This window comes from Malania oleifera, chromosome 8, assembly GCF_029873635.1.
Source record: "Malania oleifera isolate guangnan ecotype guangnan chromosome 8, ASM2987363v1, whole genome shotgun sequence".
Taxonomy (NCBI): Eukaryota; Viridiplantae; Streptophyta; class Magnoliopsida; order Santalales; family Ximeniaceae; genus Malania; species Malania oleifera.
In genome coordinates this window covers 38,268,590-38,290,066 of record NC_080424.1, presented here as the reverse complement: position 1 = coordinate 38,290,066, position 21,477 = coordinate 38,268,590, and the positions used below count along the sequence as shown (strand labels likewise).

Below are 21,477 nucleotides of genomic sequence, written 5' to 3'. Positions count from 1 at the left end.
GGCATCCTTGTTTAGGTCATCAATCCCTTCAAAAGCTGCTACAAATTTTTTCTCATGTTCCAGGCTTTCTTGTTTTAAGTGTTCCGCATGGCAATTAGGAAAGCATATTTAGAAATTCTTCTATCTAGAGTTGAGTCTTATAGTAAATCATTGTTTTCTTTTATTCATTCAGATATTTATGGTCTGTGTGGAGTTAAGAATTTAATAGGTTGTCAATATTTTGTGCCATTTGTGGATGATTTTTCATGTATGAACTAGATACATTTGTTAAAAAATCGGAACTTCTTAATTTATTTACTCAACGATACCGAAAAATAGAAATTCAGTTTGGCATTGGTATTCAAATTCTTTTTTTTTTTTGATAATGCACTTGAATTTGTTCAAAATAAGCTTTAATGTTTTGCTTGGAAAAAGTGATTATTCACCAAACATCATGCATATGTCCTTGAGCACAATAGAGTAGCTGAATGGAAAAGTATACATTTACTTAACATAGCAATCTCTACTTTTTCATATGTATGTTCCTTTAACCTTTTGGGTTGATGCTCATCCTCTACAACTTATTCTGTGCTTAACTGGATCTAGGCGAACAAATACGCTTTCCTTTCTTGCAACTATAAACATCCATGTTTTTTGTTGTGCCTTATGTCTTTGGGTGCAAATTCTTTGTTCCTGTTCCCTCATGAAGACAAGTTATCACCTCATGCTGTTCAACGTGCCTTTGCTAGGTACTTGAGAACCTTGAAATAGATGTTATGATACCCACACTCATAGGAAATATGTTAGTGGGTATGTTACCATTTTTGAGGGGACACTTTATTTCTTTATTGTCAGGTCCTCCTTGGATGAATCTATTTTGAGTCTATCAACGATTTTTGGTCCCCTTGCATTTGATCCTCCTACTCCTACCTCTTAGACGAAATTTCTGCCCCAAATCAATCGTCTAATGACTCAAAGAAACAACTAAGGATTATGAATGATTCAAAGTTGGCACATACACCATGAACAACATGCATTCGTCTCTTTTTCCCTTCACTATTTCGAGTTATGGTTTTGGATATCCATCCCAGTGTGACTTGATCTGCCAATTGCTCATCATAAAGGTACTTGAACATGTACCCAACAGTCCTTAGTTGCTAATATGTTGCTCATTATCTTTTAGTTCTTCATCTTCTTAGTCTTGTGCGTTCTTTTGCCTTGATTATTTCCTCTGTTTCTATGCCTTTCTCCCATGTTGAAGCACATTCCATATATGGGTGGAAGCATGCAATGGATGTAGAAATGGATGCCTTGACTTCTTGAGGGACATTGACTTGGTGGGAGGAGTTGGTTAGATGTTGTTGGGTCTACACAATCAAATGTCTTCTTAACGGCTGTACCAAGTGGCCTAAGGCTCCAAAAGGGTATTACCCAAACATATGGTATTGATTATTTTGAAATCTCTCATGTTACTCGATTTAATTTTGTTCATGTGTTGCTTTCGCTTGCAGCTAATTTTGATTAGCCTATATACTAATTATATGCAAATAAATCCATTTTATATACAGATTTGCACGAAGAGATATATATGTTGGATGGGAAGGTATGTTGGTTGCATAAGAATGTTTATGGTCTTAAGCAGTTTCCTTGAGTTTGCTTTGACAAATTTTGTATGGTGGTCTCTAAATTTGGTTTTATCTAGTGGTGATCATTCACTCTTCGTCTACAAAATGGAGACAAGTGTGGTACTTCTAGTTGTTTGTGCTGATGATATCATCACTGACTCAAGCAATGGCTTCAGGCAAAATTTCAAATCAAGGACTTGGTACTCTATGTTTCTTTCTTGATATTGAGATTGTAGACATGGTTAAATCTATATAAATATAAATATACCTTGGACTTGCTACATGAGACGGGTGTGTTGGAGCTAGACTGTACTCCTATGGGGTCTTTGAAAAGAAACTTCAATATAGGTAGTTGGTTGGTAAGTTGATGTACTTGACTGTCATTAGACTTGATATATCCTTTGATTTGAGGGGGGTGAGTTAGTTTATGGCAAAGCGCAAACAACCACATCGGGATGCTGTTCGTAGGATTCTATAGGATCTGTGTGGCTCTCTAGATCAAGGTTTGATATGTTTATGTAATAAAAACTCTGAGATCATGGGATACTTTGATCATGTTGGCTTTGTTGATGATCGAAGGCCTACTACTAGATACTCTACACATTTTTGGAGGTAATCTTATATGGCGTAACAAGAAACAAACTACTATAGCAAGATCAAGTGCTAAAGCAGAATACCGAGCAATGAGTGAGCTTCTATGGTTGCAGTCTCTTATGTCAGAGAGGGGATTCTTGGTTATGAAATCTATGGTTATGCTTTGTGATAATCAAGTTGCCACTTATATTCATGAGAGGACAAAGCACATCGAAGTTGGCTATCATTTTGTGAGGGATGCTGCATTGAAGAAGGTAGTGAGGACTCCATTTGTGAAATTGTGGATCAATTAGGCAATATTCTCACTAATGGGTTTAGTTAAACCTGCCTTGTCTAATGGTTGTAACAAGCTGGGGTTAGGTGATGGTACACGACTCGTGCTTAAGGGGGAGTGTTAGAAGAGAATATGATATTATAGTAATTATGTGGTTGGAGTTGGGGCATTTTTTAATTATGTGGTTTGAGTGGGGGCATTTTTGTATTTCTTGCTTTTTTTTTTATTTCTTATTATTACTATATATGTATAAGAGGGCAGACCTGTATACATGCTCCAAGAAATTGCTGCTAGAGTTTTCCTCCTCTCCGCTTCTCCTGTTTTCTTTTTTCCTCCATCTACAACAAGAATAATTACTATAATGGGATTGTTCATGCTGTTGTAGCAGGTTATTGGCTAATGTTCACATTACCCAATCACAGTTCCGTTTACATTGATGTAGTGATGAATTATTAAGGGTTATGGTCTTTATGGTTCTGTTGATTTTATTTTAGTTTTAGGCCAAGATTAATTTACCCATGCACTAGGATTCTTTATTATCTAATACTATATATTAAAGTTGAGCTTGGTTGGTGCCATGTGTCAAATGAAGAGGTTAGGTAGTTTTTCTTCTATCTCTTATGCTTTTCCATTTTTTTTTGAGCCCTCGAGTGTTTTTTTTCCCCTCCTGCTACTAAAATGAGGTGTAGGTTTCTTGGTGGATATTGGGTGTCATGTGTCAGATGAGGTGGGGGGTTAGCTAGCTATTTTTTTTTTCTCCATCTATTGGGCTTTCTTCCCTACAAAAAAGATGCGTAGGTTTCTTGGTTCTTAATTTTTTTTTTTTGTTTGGTTGACAAGGAATTATTTGATATTCGAAATTTTTAAACATGTGTGCTATCAAATTTTTAAACATGTGTGCTATCAAAATTTTAAACATAGATTCAATCTCAAATCTTTGCTTTAATGAATGTTATAACAGACCATTCCTTATTTGCAATTAAAGGCTTTTGTTTAGTTTTTGACTTTTTTTTTTTTTTGGTGGGGATAGTTGGATTTAAGGTTATTCAAGACACTAAGGTTCTGTTTGGAACTTGGAAAACATTAGAGAAAGGAAAGGAAAATTTGAAGGAATCCACTTTTTCATACTTGGCTATCTAGAAAATTAAGAAAAATAAACTATATATGCCAAATTAATTAACAAATTTTTGATTTTACACATCAGTAGCATTTAATTTTTCTTAGTTTTTAACCGTATTAGAATATATTTTTATTTTTAATGGCATTTAATATTGAGAGAAAATATAACGAAAGATGAGTTTCTTTAATAGCATTTAAAATTGAGAGAAAATATAACAAAAAATGAGTTTCCTTCTTATTTTTCTTTCCTTATGTTTCCCCAAATGAAATCCTTTGGAAATTATTGATTATTTTGTTTTTTGGAAAAGTTTTATTTGTGTTTAGTTTTTTTAAGGTATTTATTCTTGAATACTTCATTTTTCCTGCTGTATGTCACCTTGACCTATGAGCGCATGTTCTTTCTGGATTATCTTTATTTGATCTTTAAATTTTCTAAATGTATGAGCAGATCTAAATTTTTAATTTTTGGGGTTAACTTTGAACATAGATGGAATAGTTATGATTATGTACCTTTGGTTAGGGCTGATATACTAGATTATTGTACAGTAGGAAGTGATTGTAATTTTTCCAAAAGAAATTCAGAGTTTTGATGTGATATTTTTTTTTTTGGGGGGGGGGGGGGGGTGGGATGTTGAAAACTGATTATGTTGGTGAGATTTGTGAGTGTGGGTTAATTATAAAGTATTTGTGTTGGTTGTGATTATTTATGGATTAATTATGACTTGACTATTATTATTTTTTACATGGCATTGGTCAAAATACTTATCCAATATGTTATGTTACATTTTTTTGACTATGCTTTTCTATTTAGTCTTTTTAAATCTTTAATCATATTTTTCATTTGGGAAAATGCGGGCCTAGATATAGTTTGATGTTTGCTTGGTTTGGTTTGGTTTGGTTTGTTGTATGGTTTGTTCCTGCTTTTTTCTAAGAAGCTAAGAATTGGTTTTTGGGTGGGTGATTTCATATTTTAAGATCACTTATTCGATATTCAAATTTTTATTTTGAATAAAAAAAAAAAATCTAAATTATTTACAAATATTCTTTTGTACAACTTTTAAGATTTTTTTTTGGGGGTGGGGGAAGGTGCATGGTCAGATTTTTTTTTTTAAAGGAACAAAAATTATATTTAGATGTGAATTTGTTTTTTTTTTGGTTTCTGTTTTTGAGTTCTTGTATACAAGCAGGATTTTAGTGTAGATGAGCACTGCTTGAACTAATATGGACAAGTTTTCATGAATATTTTAATTGTACCTCCCTAATATAGTTTACCACAAAACCTAGGTTGGTTAAGCTTTTCTTGTGAAAGTTTCCATATAATTGTCCTATGAACCTCCTTGAGCGGCACTAAATTGGGGGAGGATGTTACTGGCCGTGCAATTCTCTCCTAATAAATCAAAGACTGGGTTTCGTACGGAATCAAACCTAAGGCCTCCTATTACCATGAAGTCTCCTTATGTCCATGAAGAATCATTTTACTTTTTCCACTAAAGCTGTTGTTCAATGTATTCATTCTGAACATTACATGGGTAGTTGTAAAAAATTTCTTATACGAATTAGAAAGATGCCACTACTAATATTTCCCTTTGCGAAAAATTTATGCATTTAGTAATTGCAATACAACATCATATTAAAATTACATTTCTTTAATTTATCTTACTTTTTGTTAATTCATGAAATTTAGCCCAATATTAAATGCAAATAGGACTCTTGGTATATATATGGGGATATTGTTAACAATTATTCGTACTTATAATAGGAGAAAATCCTATGGTTATATGTGATGAGAAATATCAATATTTATAAAAGATTAAATCCTCCTAAATAGTTTTATTATTAACCATGATAATTTATTTTTGGATTATGATAATGCCTTTTTTGTACATGTTTTATAGAACAAAATATAGGTGATATGCGATAATCAAGGACTTAAACTTCGATTTCAATGGAAATTTTGATTTTGATATGGATTTCTATTTAAAGAAATTACATAAATTCATAGTAAATGATGGAAGTTTACAATAAAATTTTAGGAAATAATAAATTAGGTGATTATGCTTAATATGGTATCAAAATACATTAAAAAAAATGCATATATGACAAGTTTTTAGTATGTAGGGTACTAAACTGCATATCATGAAACAAGCTATGAAGTGAAGAACATTCAAATGATTATAAAGTTTTGAAGCTATTTCTTTGATGATTTATGCCAACAAATTTATCATTTTAAGCAATTACATTTTCAATAAATATAATATATTTAATGATCTAATACCACATGGAGTTTCTTGGTGGCTCAAAGTTATCTCTCCTATCCCTATCATTAGGATTTCGAGATGACGTATATGGTTTACAATAATCACTCCATGTCATATAATTTCCAAAATATTGTGTATAGGTGTACATGTGTTGTTCATACTCCTCCATAGTCATCTGATTTATGGCAATTTCTACTTGGCTAAAGATCTTCTTGTATTAGGATGTCTACTGGTAGGTTCTACTTGCTTTGTATCATTGTATGTCCATATGATTATTTTGCATTTGCATACTAGCCATACCTGTATTCTTGGCTTGTTTGTCCATACCCATAGGTATGTGGTTGCCAATTTCCATGTTATTGTGCCTGCTTATATGCATATGGAAATGGTTGGCCATATGTTGATTGTGAGGAACTGTTTTGTATTGATTCATAACCACTATAACTATTATAGTTATGCTTTGTTCCTATATTCATAGATTCCAAACTAAGGGAAAAAGGTCTCCTCTTCTATTTGATGCATCTTCCCTTTTCCCTTCCTACTACTGTACTAGCTATCAACTAGACGCATTTCTCTCGATAAGCTCTCATTTTCTAGTTGGGAAGGATGTGTATATTCCACTTTTGGTCTATAATTTTACATTCTATCATTTCCTCCATAGTCCCTACCATCACCACCTTGCTGACTACTACTGTCAGGGTTAGATCTATCACCACCAGTATCATCATCGTCATCACCAGAGGGCATAGTGGATGAAGTTCCATGTCTAGACCCAAGATTCATTAGTGAATCATCACTGCTAGATATTACCTCTTCTATCATTACCCGATTAACATCAATGCCAAAGTCGTCTCGTGCATGCTTAGCCATTTGTGGGTGGGGACTTCTGTCTCGTTCATCAAGATGGGATGGTCTAATCTACTGGAAAAGTGGATACTCATCCTCATCATCCAATTCGGCTGATATGTCAAGAAGGTTTAGGGGATCTTGTTCAGCCACTTTGTCCATTTCGGCCTCCATTTCTCTTATTCGACGCTTCATGTTGTAATAACAAAAATCAAGCTGCTGAAGTTTGGTGTAGGCTAGTCTATTTCTTTGCTTCTTGTGAATGAGTGCAAATGTGCTCCAATTTTGTTCACAAGTTGAAGTGATAAAATGCGCAATGCTAGCTTCCCTAGGATTGGAGCACTTGATCCATACATCATCTACCAATCAGCCATGCAAGATATTTTAAAACATAAGTTAGTACATAGTAGATTGTACTTGAAGTCCGTAATTTTGTATTGAACATTTATATATAAATACTTACCAGGTCATGGTAAAGTAGCTGCTTCTCCGAAGCTTCTTTTTGCATCTCTAAATCGAATAATCTAAAAAAAAATTATTATTAAATAATTAAACATGGATTAAGAAAGCAGCTGCTTCTCTGAAGCATCTTTTTGCATCTCTTAATAGAATAATAGAAAAAAAATTGTTATTAAATAATTAAACATGGACTAATACTTGTTTTATTTAATTTTTATTTTAAAAATATTCCTCATTTTCAATTTAATCCAGGCCTGAGGAATGTCGCTCAAGAGTGTTAAAAACATTATGAACTGCATCAAGCAAATAAGGATCTTCCCCAACACCTTCTTTGTATTGACATTTTGGATTTAAAAAATAAGCTCTCCATCAGTTAAAGTAAAATATAAATATGTAAGAAGTAATTTGATATATGAATTTCTTGAAATTTATGAATATCTTAGACCTGCTGCATGAAGAGGATGTTCAAGAGTTCTCTCCCACCAGTCATTGATTACTTTGGGAACCCATCTTGCACTTCTTGCACCTACTTCAATGGCCTTTTTCGTCACCCTTATTGCTTCAAACACAACTCCTAATGTTGGCCACACTTCCCTATCGAATATATACAATTCTCTATATCTAGGCTCATAAATGTTACAAACTTTTGCTACTCTATCCCAAAATTTATGGTTAAGAACTGTGCTTTGAATTTCTTTACCCGATTTTGTTCGACTAAGAGCATGCTCAGCCCATTCATCAGATGTGAAAAGAGATTTTAAGCCTACTTTTTGTTTTGTTTTGTTTTTTTTTTGTTTTTTTTTTTGTTTTTGTTTTTTGTAAGTGTAGTTTGTAGCAAATCATGTGGCTCTTGGACATGCAATATCCCTTTGATGGTGCTCCATCATTTTAGCAAGTAACCATCGATGGTTATCTATAAAATTAAGGATCTTTCTCCCTTTTCACTATTATTGCCTCTCTTTTTCCGATATCCTAAAAAGTGAGACCAATACAATGGGCAGCCCAAGGAATCCAATACAAATTGAACATTTTCATTAATTTTAGACCCACTTTCTTATAGGCGCTGCCATTATCGGTCACCACCTGGATAACATGTTGCTTTTTTACCTCTTGCACAACATGTTTTAATAGGGAATATATGTATTCATGGTCTTTTATTTTGTCAGAAGCATCTACTGACTTTAAAAAAATTGTGCTTCCTTTCGAGTAAACCATGAAATTTATGATGGATAATTTTGTTTGGTTTGTCCATCCATCACGCATTACAATGTAGCCATATGTGGCCCACTTTTTTTTTTTCATTTCTTCTACGTGGCCGTGGGCCTTCTATTTATTTTACCTCAAAATCAAGGTATTTTGTTGTAATTTCATAGGGTATCAGTGGATCGACTCCCACTCCAGCTGCTTGGCGACCGCACACCATGTTTTTAAAATGAGATCACTTTGCCTTGTTAGGCAGAATATTATCATATATAAAAAACTTTGATATCAACCCATTCATTTGTTCTTTTGTTTTAACTCATTTGAATAAATTTTTCAATTTTTTTTGTTTTGCTGCTTTTGAATTGTAATATTGAGAAGACTTTGAAATATATGACTTTGTTTATAGCTCTCTCACACTTTAAGATTGCCTTATCAGAGGTCGCCCTCCATTGCTACCAACCCAGAATTGCCTTCTTGTTGGCTACCTGCAAACCTACGAGATTGGTTTCTTTCCAATTCCTTTTGTTTTGAAGCATAGAATGCTTGTGCGTATGCAGACATCTCATAGGGAGAAATGTCAGATGGGTATGCAATATCATCAGCATCTTCTTCTTTATCAATTTCTTGTGATTGCATCATCTTCCCACGCAATTCATTTTTTATTTCCTCTATCCTTTCTGTTTTCTTTGCCTTAGCTACTGTTTTTCATTCTAAAACATTTTTCATTTCCTGCTTAACTTCTGGAGGTACTTTATCGCAGGATTTTATATTATGTTGTGAGTCATAATTTGCTAAGGGCATTTTTAATCTATTTGCACCACCACTCTTCATTTGTATTCCGCAGTATTTACAATTAAATACATTCTTTATGTTGGGCATCGTGTATCCATGTTCCCATGCTAGATCTTGTTTTCTTCCTTCAAACGTTTTTGCAGATAATTTTACTTTCCTAAAAGGTTACAATGAATCAATAATTTGGTGTTAAATTAGTCAATAATTTTAAAATGAAATTATTTAAAATGTTTTATCAATATAAAATTAATAAATAAGACAAACATTAAAATATTAAATTAAATTTACAAAATTTAATGATAATTTACAAAATTACTAATAAATTATGGAAATTAAATTGTTCAAATAAATGAAATAATTTAAACTACAATAAGCTAATAAGTAGTAAATTACATTAATTTATTTAATTACTAGGCTATAATGATTAGGTGTTAAATTACTCTAAAATTTTAAAAGAAAATTATTTAGATGTTACTCTACAATTTTAAAATAAAATTATTTAGATGCTAAATCAAGATAAATTAATAACAAAGAGAAAAATTAAATTATTAAATTAAAATTAAAAAATTAATAATAATTTTTGCAAAATTACTATTAAGTAATAAATTTTTGAAATTAAATTATTCAAATAAATAAAATGATTTATACTATAATTAGCTAATAAATAGTAAATTACTTTAATTTTATTTAGTTACTAAACTTACTATTTACTAGCAATCTAGGATTAAGGGGGTGTATGGGAGAGGTTAATAGAGAAAAGGTATTTAAGGAGGGGCAATATCATAAATATATTGGGGAGGAGTGATATTTTATGTAAATAAAAAAAATATAAGTAACTTAAAAGTTAAAACCTGCTTTGCCTTTTTTTTTTTTTTTGTGTGCTGCTGCTGGCTGCGACTTGGGAGATGGAGTTGGTGGGTGAAGCCAAAGGCTAGAGGGAGAGGGTTGAAGGGTTGGAGCACTGGAGGGGAGCCGAAGGCTAGGGCTTTTCAGAGTTTGAAGGTGGAGGCAGGGGGCAGCTGAAATCTAGGGTTTTTTTTTTTGAAGTTTGAAGGTGGAAGATGGAAGAAGAAGAAGCCTTTTGTTAAGGACCTTGAGGTATGTATCCTAATGCATGCTACAAGCTAATTTATAGATAAATTTTTCCTTTTCTTTGCATTGTTGTGTAGACATTTTCATTGGTAGCCGGTAGGGTCTTCGGCCTCTTGATGAATTTGTGGAATAGCTGACTTGCATCTGCAGAGCATACCTGCAAGATCTCTTTTTTCTTTGCCTTGACTCATCTAGTAAATGGAGTACTGAACTGTGATTTGACTCAAATCTCTCCAGTCTCCAATGTATACTCACGGGTTGTACAAAAAAAACCAACAAATCATGTGGGAAAAAGAAAACAAAGGCAGAGAGCAGCACTAAAATTTCCCCCACCAATTTTCTTCTTTTTGTTTTTTCCCATGATTTCCAGAAAATTTCGGGAGAACAATCGAAATTTTGTTCAAAATTTACCGAAATCCCGAAATTTTGGTTGAATTTTGCAAAATCGAAATTGTATCTCAATTTCGTTTTGGGACCCCTCGAAATTTGAAATTTCGACTGAAATTTAAGTCCTTGGCGATAATAATAATTATTAAAGAATATAATTGTTAATTAAATAATTTATATTATTCTAATTTTTGCAGCGTAGCGCGGGCTAAATGCTAGTAAGTACGTACTTGATGCAGCTAGAGAACCAACAGGTTGTCAAAAGAAGGCTCAATTAACTGGCCATATTTTTATTTTACTTATTTCTATATTTTTATCAAGGAGCTTAATTCTTTAGATTTTGTAACGAGTAGGAAGTTTGTTTCTTGTTCTCGAGCAATAATTTTGGCTCTTTCTTGGTTTGAGTGTGCATGTGCATGCGGACACCTTGACTATTACTTCAGCACATTTGCTCACATGATTACAAACTTCTCTCCTAGAACACAAAAAATATGTTGAAACCTCTTTTTTATCGTATGCTAACTTGTTATTAATTGTTCCCATTTTGAGAAGATATTTTTCTTCAAGTTCTGTCTTTGCATTTTTTTAGCTGATTAAAATTTCATGCTCATCATCAAGTTATCTAATTTCTGGTATTTGTTATTGTCTAATGCTTTCTGTTACTTTATTTACTAACTCATCTATTTTCAGGTTGCAATTATCCCGAGCTGTAGCATTTTGGCAGCAGTTGGCCAGAAAATGGCAAGTACGCCTGGAGTTAGTGCTACACTTTTCAATGCTCTGGCAAAGGTTGGGGAAGTTTCTATATTCTTGCATTGTATGTTAGTTTGCTTTATTTTTTCTTTTCCATGCCTATAGTTTTTGCACTTTTCTTTGTTGCAGCGAGGATGTCATGTATAACTAATATTTAGTTCCCTTTAATGTGGTTCATTTAAATACATCAAAGTTAGGAATAAATTTTTCTGTTATTTTCTGAGCTTGAGCCCAATTTTTTTTTTTAAAAAAATTAATATGCATGTTTTTCATACCTTCGATAAGAAGTTCTAAACATTTATTATGATGCAGGCTAATATTAATATCCGCGCCATAGCTCAAGGTTGCTCCGAGTACAACATTACAGTAGTAGTTAAGAGGGAAGACTGTATTAGGGCCTTAAGAGCTGTCCACTCAAGGTTTTATCTCTCAAGGACCACAATAGCCATGGGCATTATTGGACCTGGTTTGATTGGTGGCACATTGCTTGATCAGCTCAAGGATCAGGTACAACATTGAATTAGTTTACTTCCTGTCAGGTATATATGTCGCATCAATGTTGAAATGTGATGACCATTGACTTCATTATTAGATGGTTTGGGCATTTGAAATGAAGGCCTAGTATAGCACTTGTGAGGAGGAGTGAGTTAGTTATTGTTTTTGACATGAAAAGGGGTAGGGGTAGGCCTAAAATATCTTGAAATGAGGTAGTGGGGAAGGATTTAGTAGCCCTTCATCTAGTAGAGGAAAATGCTCTTGATTGGGTGAATTGGAAAAAAAAGAATTCATATAGCCAACCCCACTTAGTGAGACTTACGGCTTCTTGTTGTAATGTGGAGCAATAGTTGATGATTTATGTTTGAACCATGACTTTAAATTTATATTTCATATAAAATTTGAGGCTTTGACCGAAATTTCTACTTCAATGCCAATTTCAGTTTTAGTATTAGAAAATGATGGAAATTATTAGCAAATCATTGAAGTTGTGTTAATGAAAACTTAAGAAATTGTTAATAAGCATAATAACATTAGCTTTTTTGTGTTAAAAAATAAACATAATAATACAAGACTGTGAATTAAAATGTTGTAACAAAATGCATTAATGATAGATATATGGTGTATAAGGTACAATGATTGTAATACAATAATCATATTAAGCACATTTAGTTAATCTAAACAAATGGCATAACGTTGTTGGAAGTTAGTTATTATGCAAATACTGCTACACAAGGTCAAATAAAATGTTGTAGCTAATATCTAAGTTCAAGTTTGCAGAATAGTTCAAAAGTTTGAAAGTTATCATTTGTATCCTTGTACTAATCTTTATTTTTAATAAGAAAATTTATTAAGAGAAATTTCAATTTGGGCTTTGAGTATAAAATTTCAAATTCAAGGGAATTTTGTTCAATATTCACGTTTTTGAAAGATTTTTATTTATTTGTTTATTTATTTTGAAATTTGAAGACCAAGCAGTCACAAGCAAGCATTAGTCGGTAGGTTGGAACGACAGAATGACCACAGGCAAGTGCATAAGACAAGCAGTCATTTGCAAGTATAATGCCCTGAACAAGCTTAGCTTATAACATTCTTCCCCACTTACGCAGTCGACGTCATTGCGGACTTTGATGCTAAGTATGCTTTAACTTTTCCCACAAATGATTGCATGTCTTCACTGACATCCAACTAATTTCTTCATCTCCAAGGTCTTTCCACATCACTAAGAACTTGTGTTGCTTCTTCCTTGATGATATGAACTTTGTTTGCAAGGATGATTTCAAGCTCTCTTCTGTTAGGTTGTGCAAAGCTTCATCGTGCCATGCACCCTCTCAACAGCTATCCGACCAAGCAGATGATGTGTAAGTGTGGGTAAAGACCAATATTAGTCTTTAGTGGTGCTTTGGTTGACTGGCTTTTACTTGGATCTTCATCTTAGCGATGAATGGGTCTAGATAATTGATGTGAAACACAGGATGCGCCTTCATCCAAGTTGTAGGATCAACCTTGTAAGAGGCTTTCTTGATTTTAGTCAAAATGGGAATTGTCCCCTTTCGAACATTCTGTTATTGGAGAGAATGGTACTGAAATCCTTGATATACATGTGATAAAAAATGCAAGACCATGAAAACTTCGAATGTCACGTAATTATTGTGGACTAGTCCAGCTCATAATTGCTTCAATCTTGCTAGGATCCATTTTCACTGCTTCACTAGAAACAACATAGCCTAAGAAAACCAGCCTATTAGTGAAGAATTGACACTTTTACAAGTTGGCATACAACTTTTGATCTCTCAAGGCCTAAAATACAACTCGCAAATGATCAAGATGTTGCTTCTCGCCTTTTCTGTACAAAAGAATGTCAACAAAATAAACAACAACAAATCTGGCAAGAAATGGTTAGAACACATCATTCATCAATCGCATGAAAGTACTAGGAGTGTTAGAAAGGCCAAATGGCATAATCATCCACTCATAATGACCATCCCTTGTCTTAAAAGCTGTCTTCCATTCATCTCCTATACTCATTCTAATTTGATGATAACTCCTTCCGAGATCAGTGTTTGAAAAAGTGTTAGCAGTGTAGTCGATCTATTAAATCATCAAAGTGTGGAAAAGGAAAGTGATAACCAATAGATATCTTTTTCACTGCCTGGCTATCTATGCACGTTTTCCATGATCCATTCTTTTTGGGCACAAGAAGACTTGGTATAGCACATGGGCTCTTACTGCCCTTTGCCGTAAGCTTATCTACTTGCCTCGGCAATTCTTCATGCTTGTTTGGACTCATTCTGTAGGCTTCCTTGTTGGGAAACATAGAACTAGGTATGAAATCAATGCAATGCTGAATGTTTTGCATTGGAGGAAGCCTTGAAGGTATAAAAGGACCCAAAACAATCTTCACACCATCTTTTACAAAAGAGGGTAAGTATTTTTGTAACCATCATGATAAACTCTCCTATCATACTGCCGTGGACAACCAAGCAACAAATGACATGCATCCATATGTATAACATCACACAAAATCTGATCATTGTACTTGTTACCAATGGAAAATGAAACAAGACGTATTTTGTTTACCTTTAGTTTGTGCCCTTGATCTAGCCACCTCAATTTGTAGGGATGAGGATGTGCCATCATTTCAAGCTGCAACTTGTCTACCATTTCTATGGACTCAACATTAGCACAAACTCCACTATCAATAATAACATCACAAACCTTCCCTTTAGAATTACATTTGGTGTGGAAAATGTTGCCAATATTTACCTTCTTCATCCCAAATTAGCAAGCCATTTCCTTCTTCAATCTCCTCATCCATAATAGGGAACATTTTGCAATTTGGACAATCAAAAGCAATATGTCCATACAATTGATTCTTAAAACACTTTTTTGAGCAAGTATTTGACAAACTAGTTGACTTAGGGGCAGCCCCAATAGTACCCCTTTCTAGTGCCTTACTAGAAAGTTTGGTTGCTGTATTAGGTTTTGACAAAGATGCACTTGGTTTGTAGAGCTCTCCTTGATTCTAGGTTTGAAGCCACTCCTTTGAACTCTAGTTTGCTGTTTTCTACTTTCAGGGCAAGTTTTCTCACATCATTAAAATTCCAATCAAGGTTTTAAATTTCGATTTCGACTCAAATTTCGAAGCTCCAAAAGTACGGAAATTTCGACGGAAATTTCGATTTCGATTTGAAAAAATAACGGAAACTAGTAGTAATGCATGAAATTCTTTGTGAAACTTTAGAAATGGTTAACAAACATAAAAATATAAGTTTTAAGACTAATATATTACAAATTAAATACATCTATGTTTTGTATGAGGTGGAAAAGTTGTAAAATAGTATTGTGTATCAAACATGTTTGTAAGATAATGTACATTAAACACATTCAGTTAATGCAAATGAAATTCATAAATCATTTAAATATTATTTATTATACAAATATTGATAATTTATACATGAATGGTTAAATAAAATATTACTATAAGTTTATTTTTTCATATAATTTCAAAAGCACTTGTTATAACCTTTTGTTTCAATAAAATAAATAAAATAAATTAAAAGAGAAATTTCACTTCACTCTCGAGGTTTCGATAAATTTCGCTAAAATTTCGGATGATTCGTTGAGATTTCAACGAAAAATTATGCAAGACGGAAATCGACTGCGATTTCGATTTTGATGGTGACAGAAATCGAAAATTTCAACAGAAATTTCAACAGTTTCTTGGAAATTTAAGACCATGATTCCAATAAGGCTATAAACTAATCGTTTCATTGATTTCCTCGTTCAAGCCACCCAAACAGCGAGCTATTGCTTGTTCTTTAGGTTTGTCTATGTCACACACCAACATTAGTGTGTTACCAAAAGGTCAATTCTTGGTTGTGTTATAAAGCAGGATATGTTGTATTTGAATACTTCCAATCATTAAATTAAATTATTTTTATATAAATAGATATGTATAGAATATAAAAGTTGTATAATATTTGACAATAACATTACCTGTTTGACCACTGAGCTGACCCGCCGGTCCAGTTGGTTTGACCAATCCGGTGAGCTCTCCAGGTTGGTCATTCGTCCGGGTCTCCGGGGTTTAAAACTATGCATCCTTCATTGGACAAGTTAAAATGTCTAGTTTGTATGTTAAGTTGTGTCTAATTAGGGAAGCACAATCATGTTCCCTTTGCTTTTTGAGTCAATAAATGGGTCCTCAACTCTCCGTTGTTTATGGTCCTAGTTGTATCATATCAACATTGGGATTTTGATACTTGTTACATTTTGACTACATTAGGATGACTTAGTTGTATTTAATTAAAGTTGTCATTTAATAACTTTTGTGCCTTTTGTTCTCAAATAAGGACTTAGTTTGAAATACTTTGTAGTGATAATGCTAAGGAGTACCTGAGTACACAACTCACTATGTATACGACTAATTTTGGTATGAATCATCAGTCATCTTGTGCCTATACTCAACAAAATGGAGTTGCAGAGCAGAAACACATGCATATCCTTGAAGTCACTTGCACCCTACTGTATTAAATGATTGCCCCCAAAATATTTTTGGAGTGATCGTGTTTACTGCTTGCTCTCTTTTCAATAAAATGGCACCCTCCACCCTCGATGGTAGAATCCTATACATTGTTAGCTTCCCAAACTGTCCCTTGTTGTTACTCCTTTCTTGTATATTCGACTGTATGTCCTTTGTCTATCCGTAAGTCTAGGGGTGGATAAGTTGCATCCTTGTGGTATTAAATGTATTTTTCTAGGCTACTCTTGTAATAAAAAAGAGTACCATATTGGCCCTACATTGCATCCATTCTTAGACTCTGTTGATGTCACCTTATTTTGATCCACACTATACCATTCCAATTCCTTGTGTCCTACTAACCTTGCTGAGTTCCTTCCTCTTCCTAGCCTTCCAAATTCTTATCTATTGTATTTTCTTAGTCAGTTTGTATCTTAACCCATTTTCGGTCCTTCTCATTGCTTGGATTATACTAATTTGCATTTGTACGCATGATAGAGACTCAAGGGAAGGGAGCCTTCTTTAGTTTCTAGTTATATGCCTCTAGTTCCCTGCTCTAGTGATCCTGTTGGCCAAGATGTTGGTTTTCCTATTGTTGTTTGGAAAGGTGAATGCACTTGTACCCAACCTCGAATCTCTAATTTTGTTTGCTATGATTTCTCTCAACCGCATTTTATTGTTTTGTTAATACTATGCCTTTTCTTCTATTTCTTAAGTCCTATCCCATTATGGGTATAGGATTGCAATTGTTGAAAAGATGCATGTGTTATAGGATATTGACATTTCTCTTGATAAGTGGTTGTTGCCGCTGGATGTATATTGTGAAAGTCAATCGACATTGTTTTGTGACTTGTTTGAAGGCTCGTTTTTTTTTTTTTCTATAGGATACACTGAGGTGTACATTTTGGATTATTATAACATAATCTCCTTGGTTTCCAAAGTTGCCTTTCTTTATCTCCTTAGCCACCATTTGTCATTGGTCTCAACATCAGTTCAATGTGAAGAATGCCCTTAGGCCTTTTTTATTTTGGATGATTTGAAAGTTGTTTTTCTAGCCTTCATCGCCGAACCTCCTACCTTCTCTGTTGAGCCTCCTAGCCTTCTTCGCCAAGCTTCTCAACGACATTCTTGGATTTTTCCAAATTCTAAAGGGCTATTCTATACTCGAGCCCCTCCCTACTTGAGCCCCTCCCTACTTGCTGCACATCTCACTCTAGTCCCAACCTCCTCTCTCTTGAAGGCTCTTCTTTGCTCAACCGACGGCAAGAGTGAGTTGCTAACTTGTTGGAGGATGATTTTCCTTGTTCTCGTCAGTTGGAGTCGATTATTTTGAGTTGGTCCAAGATATGTTCCTTCCTTTCCCCCTTTTTCTTGTTTCAAAGGCTAGGTGTGTGGTAAGTTTTCAGCCTCCATCACATGCTACCTCCATCCATCACCCGGGACTATCATAAAAACCAAGAAAATGCCAGAGGATTAATACTTATATACAAAAACAAAGGTCATATTCAAACTTGTAATAGCTATTGCAGAATCAAACTTAGGAGTCATATGATGAAACTATGGGAATGGGTAAATGAACAAAAAATAAGATTAAAAATTAGGTTATGAGAGAATCGATTCGGTTTTAATGTTTGGGAGATTGATAACAAAAGATATTTATCTTTTAAGAAGGTTAATGAAAAAGTTTAGGGAAAAGAAGAGGGACTTGTATATGTTTTTTATTGACCTAGAGAAAGCCTATGTTAAAGTACCTAGGGAAGTTCTTTGGTTGGATTTGAAATAGAAAAGGGAGTATACCGTCGATATATTGATGTCATTAAGGGTAAGTAAGATAGAGTAACGACCAGCATTTGGATTGAAGGAGGAGACTCTAGAGAATATACAATCACATAGGGGTACATCAAGGTTCTTCTTTAAGTCCTTATCTTTTCACTTTAGTGATTGATGAGTTGACTAGGAATACCTAGAATGAGATCCCATGGTGTATGTTATTTGTAGATGATATTGTTCTAATTGATGAAAGTAGGAGTGGAGTAGAATATAAGTTATAACTACGGAGAAGAATTTTAGAGTCTAAATGAGTTAGGATAAGTTGAAATAAGACAGAATATATGAAATGTAACTTCATCCACATAATGAGGAATATGTAGATAAGATTAAACTTGATAATCATTAAATTAATAGCACTAGTAGTTTTTTGATACCTTCGATCTATCATGCAAGTAGAAGGAGAGATTGCAGAGGATGTAATATAGAGAGTTAGAGTTGGTTGGGTAAAATGAAGGAGTGCTTCAGGTGTGTTGCATGACCATAGAATACCCTTGAAATGCAAAGGAAAGTTTTATAGGACAGTTTAAAGACCAGCTATGCTAGACGGATCAGAATGTTGGGTAACTAAGAAACAACATTTCCATAGAGTAAACGTTTTCGAAATGCAAATGCTATGGTGGATGAGTGGTATAACTTTAAAGGATAAATTAGGAAATGAACATATTTGCAATAAGTTAGGCAGAATACCAGTAGAAGATAATATAAGAGAGGGGCAGCTTACATGGCTTGAACATTTGAAATGCAGGCCAAGTAGTTTGCTAGTGAGGAGGAGTGAGTTAGTTATTCTTATTGGTAATAGAAAGGGTAGAGATATACTTAAAATAACTTGGAATGAGATAGCAAGAGAAAGGTTTTAATAGCTCTTAAGCTAGCTGAGGAAAATGTCATTGATTGTGTGAATTGATGAAAATTCATTTATTTAGACGATCCCACCTAGTGGGACTTAAGTCTTATTGTTGTTGGTGCTGGTTATTTTTGTGGGTTTTAGGGGAAATTTTAATGTTTTTATGTTCTTCTGAGAAGCAAGGTGGTTCTAAGATTACTACTTGAAAGCTTTTGATAGGCCTATTAGTGGATTGTGGGTCCTTGGGCTAATGCTGTCTTTACTTAGTGTATTTCTAGGGTGGACTAGTACCCAAGGGGAAACATTCTTTGTATATTCATCTTGATTGGTTTTTACTACATGGAATTGGGAGGATGAGTTTCCAAATATTTCCAAGGTGTTTTTATCATTTTCCCATTGTTTTAGGATGGCATTTGGTTTGCGGAAGCTTTCAACCTTTTGAAGAATGTGATGTCCATGGCATTACATTCCCGCATTTGTTTTGAGGTCAAAATTTGACGTGGTAGGAATATAGGAATCCCATTCCCATGCTCCCAAAATGGGAAAGTTTCATGGGAATCCCATTCTCGTGTGAATCTTGTTTCTGAATTAAATTTCCCGACTTGTTTGGCCATTGGATATTAATGCCCTCATAATTTAGTATTATTTTACATTATAATTATATTCATTAGATAAAGAAAGAATGTACAATCAGGAGGGAAGACATACCCTTAATGAAATTTGAGAATCCCCAAAAAACAAAACAAAAAAGGAAAACACAAAAAAAACAGCAAGCTCAAATCAGCACACCCTTAGATGTAACTTTCAATCTTGCTCAACATCTGTCAAACACATCCCCTTAAAAGTTCCATTGCCCACACAAGCACTTTCTCCCACACCAACCAATATGGGATTTTTTTCACTGAAAAAATATGTTGATTACGTTCCTTCCACTAGTCCCATAACAGTTGCATAACACAATGCCTTCCTTCCTGCTACCTAACCCCACAAAAATTATTGCCAATAACTCCTCCACTGTTCTCAGACAAACCCTACTTTATCCAAAATAATCAAACAACTTATTCCAAACCTTCCATGTAAAATCGCAATGCAATAAAAGGTGAGAAACAAATTCTGAACAATCCAAACAAAGCATACAAATATAAGAGGATAGAGCCTTTAAAGGTCTCCTCTGCAACAAATCATTAGTATTTATTCTATTAAGCATATCCAACCAATGAAACACTTCGATTTTATGGGGGATTTTGACCTTCCAAATTACTTTGTAGAGTGGAAAGGAGTGATTTGTACCAACCAAAAAATCAAAGATAGTTTTACACAAAAAACACTTGAGAAATCCAACAGCCAAGAATGACTATCATCCTCGGATGACATCCCATAGTTGTTCAACATAACCAACAAAGATGATAATTCAATAGTTTCCCTCTCATTTAGGGCTCTCCTAAAATCAAAATCCCAAGAGGGTAGAGGACCGCCCAAATCTATGATAAAAGAAGAGATGGGATCATTTTACCCTGTGCTCAAACAGAATAAGTGAGGAAAAAAGATGGCCAGAACAACATTCCCTAGGCATACATCTTTTAAAAAATGAGTGATTCTTGAAACCCCCTACCCTTGACCACATAAAATCTCTCATAGTTCTCTCATTCGTACTAGCAATAAAAATAGATAGGAAATACAACCGAATACTAGAAAGACAAGCCTGAATTAGAATAATCCTCGCTCCCAAAGAAAAAAAAAGGCTCCCTTCCACCCGTCTAATCACTTAGACACCCTCTCCACCACTAGATCCTAGAAACTAGCTACTCTAGTATTACCCCCCAACATTGGCCACCCAACTCTGCACACTTCACTTCCAAGGCTAGTTCCCTAACACTCTCTATGGGCACATTAATAGCTGCAATACCACTCTTTCCCATGTTAATCCTCAACCCCGATACCCTTTCAAAAATTCAAAGAAGCCTCACGATGTTTAAAACATAAGACTTATGGTCTGCTAGGAAAAAAATAGTATAATCTGCAAACTGAAGGTGAGAAACCATAATCTCCTCCCTACCCACTTTAAGACTTTTCACTAATCCTCTATCCACCACCCTACCAATACTCAAAAGATCCGCCACTAACACAAATAAAAACATTAGCATTCAATGTGCTGGACCATCCCTCCTCTTTCGTATGTCAATCCAATGTGCTGCACCCTCCCTCCTCCCATGTCAAACTTGCCAGCATATAGAACACTAACCCCCTTCATTGTCCTTGTATACTTAGTTGATTCAGATGACAATCTTATTTTGTTGTGTTAAAAAAATCCTTTGCTTCAAATATGTTTTTTTAATGCCTCCTAAAATGAGTTGTGCTTTTAGTTGCAAGGATCTTATGTGTACGATGTCAATGAATGCACTCCA

The 21,477-nt window shown here is 34.2% G+C and overlaps 1 protein-coding gene across 4 annotated transcripts in view; it reads left to right on the top strand.

Moving 5' to 3' along the window:
* LOC131161999 (bifunctional aspartokinase/homoserine dehydrogenase 1, chloroplastic-like) overlaps nucleotides 1–21,477 on the top strand; it is an 84,038-nt gene that overhangs the window by 28,051 nt on the left and 34,510 nt on the right. For all 4 annotated transcript variants that reach the window (XM_058118087.1, XM_058118085.1, XM_058118084.1 and 1 more), the window contains 2 exons: nucleotides 11,319–11,417; nucleotides 11,694–11,888. In XM_058118087.1, the coding sequence (XP_057974070.1) occupies nucleotides 11,319–11,417; nucleotides 11,694–11,888 (294 nt within the window). The remainder of the gene's footprint in view (nucleotides 1–11,318; nucleotides 11,418–11,693; nucleotides 11,889–21,477) is intronic.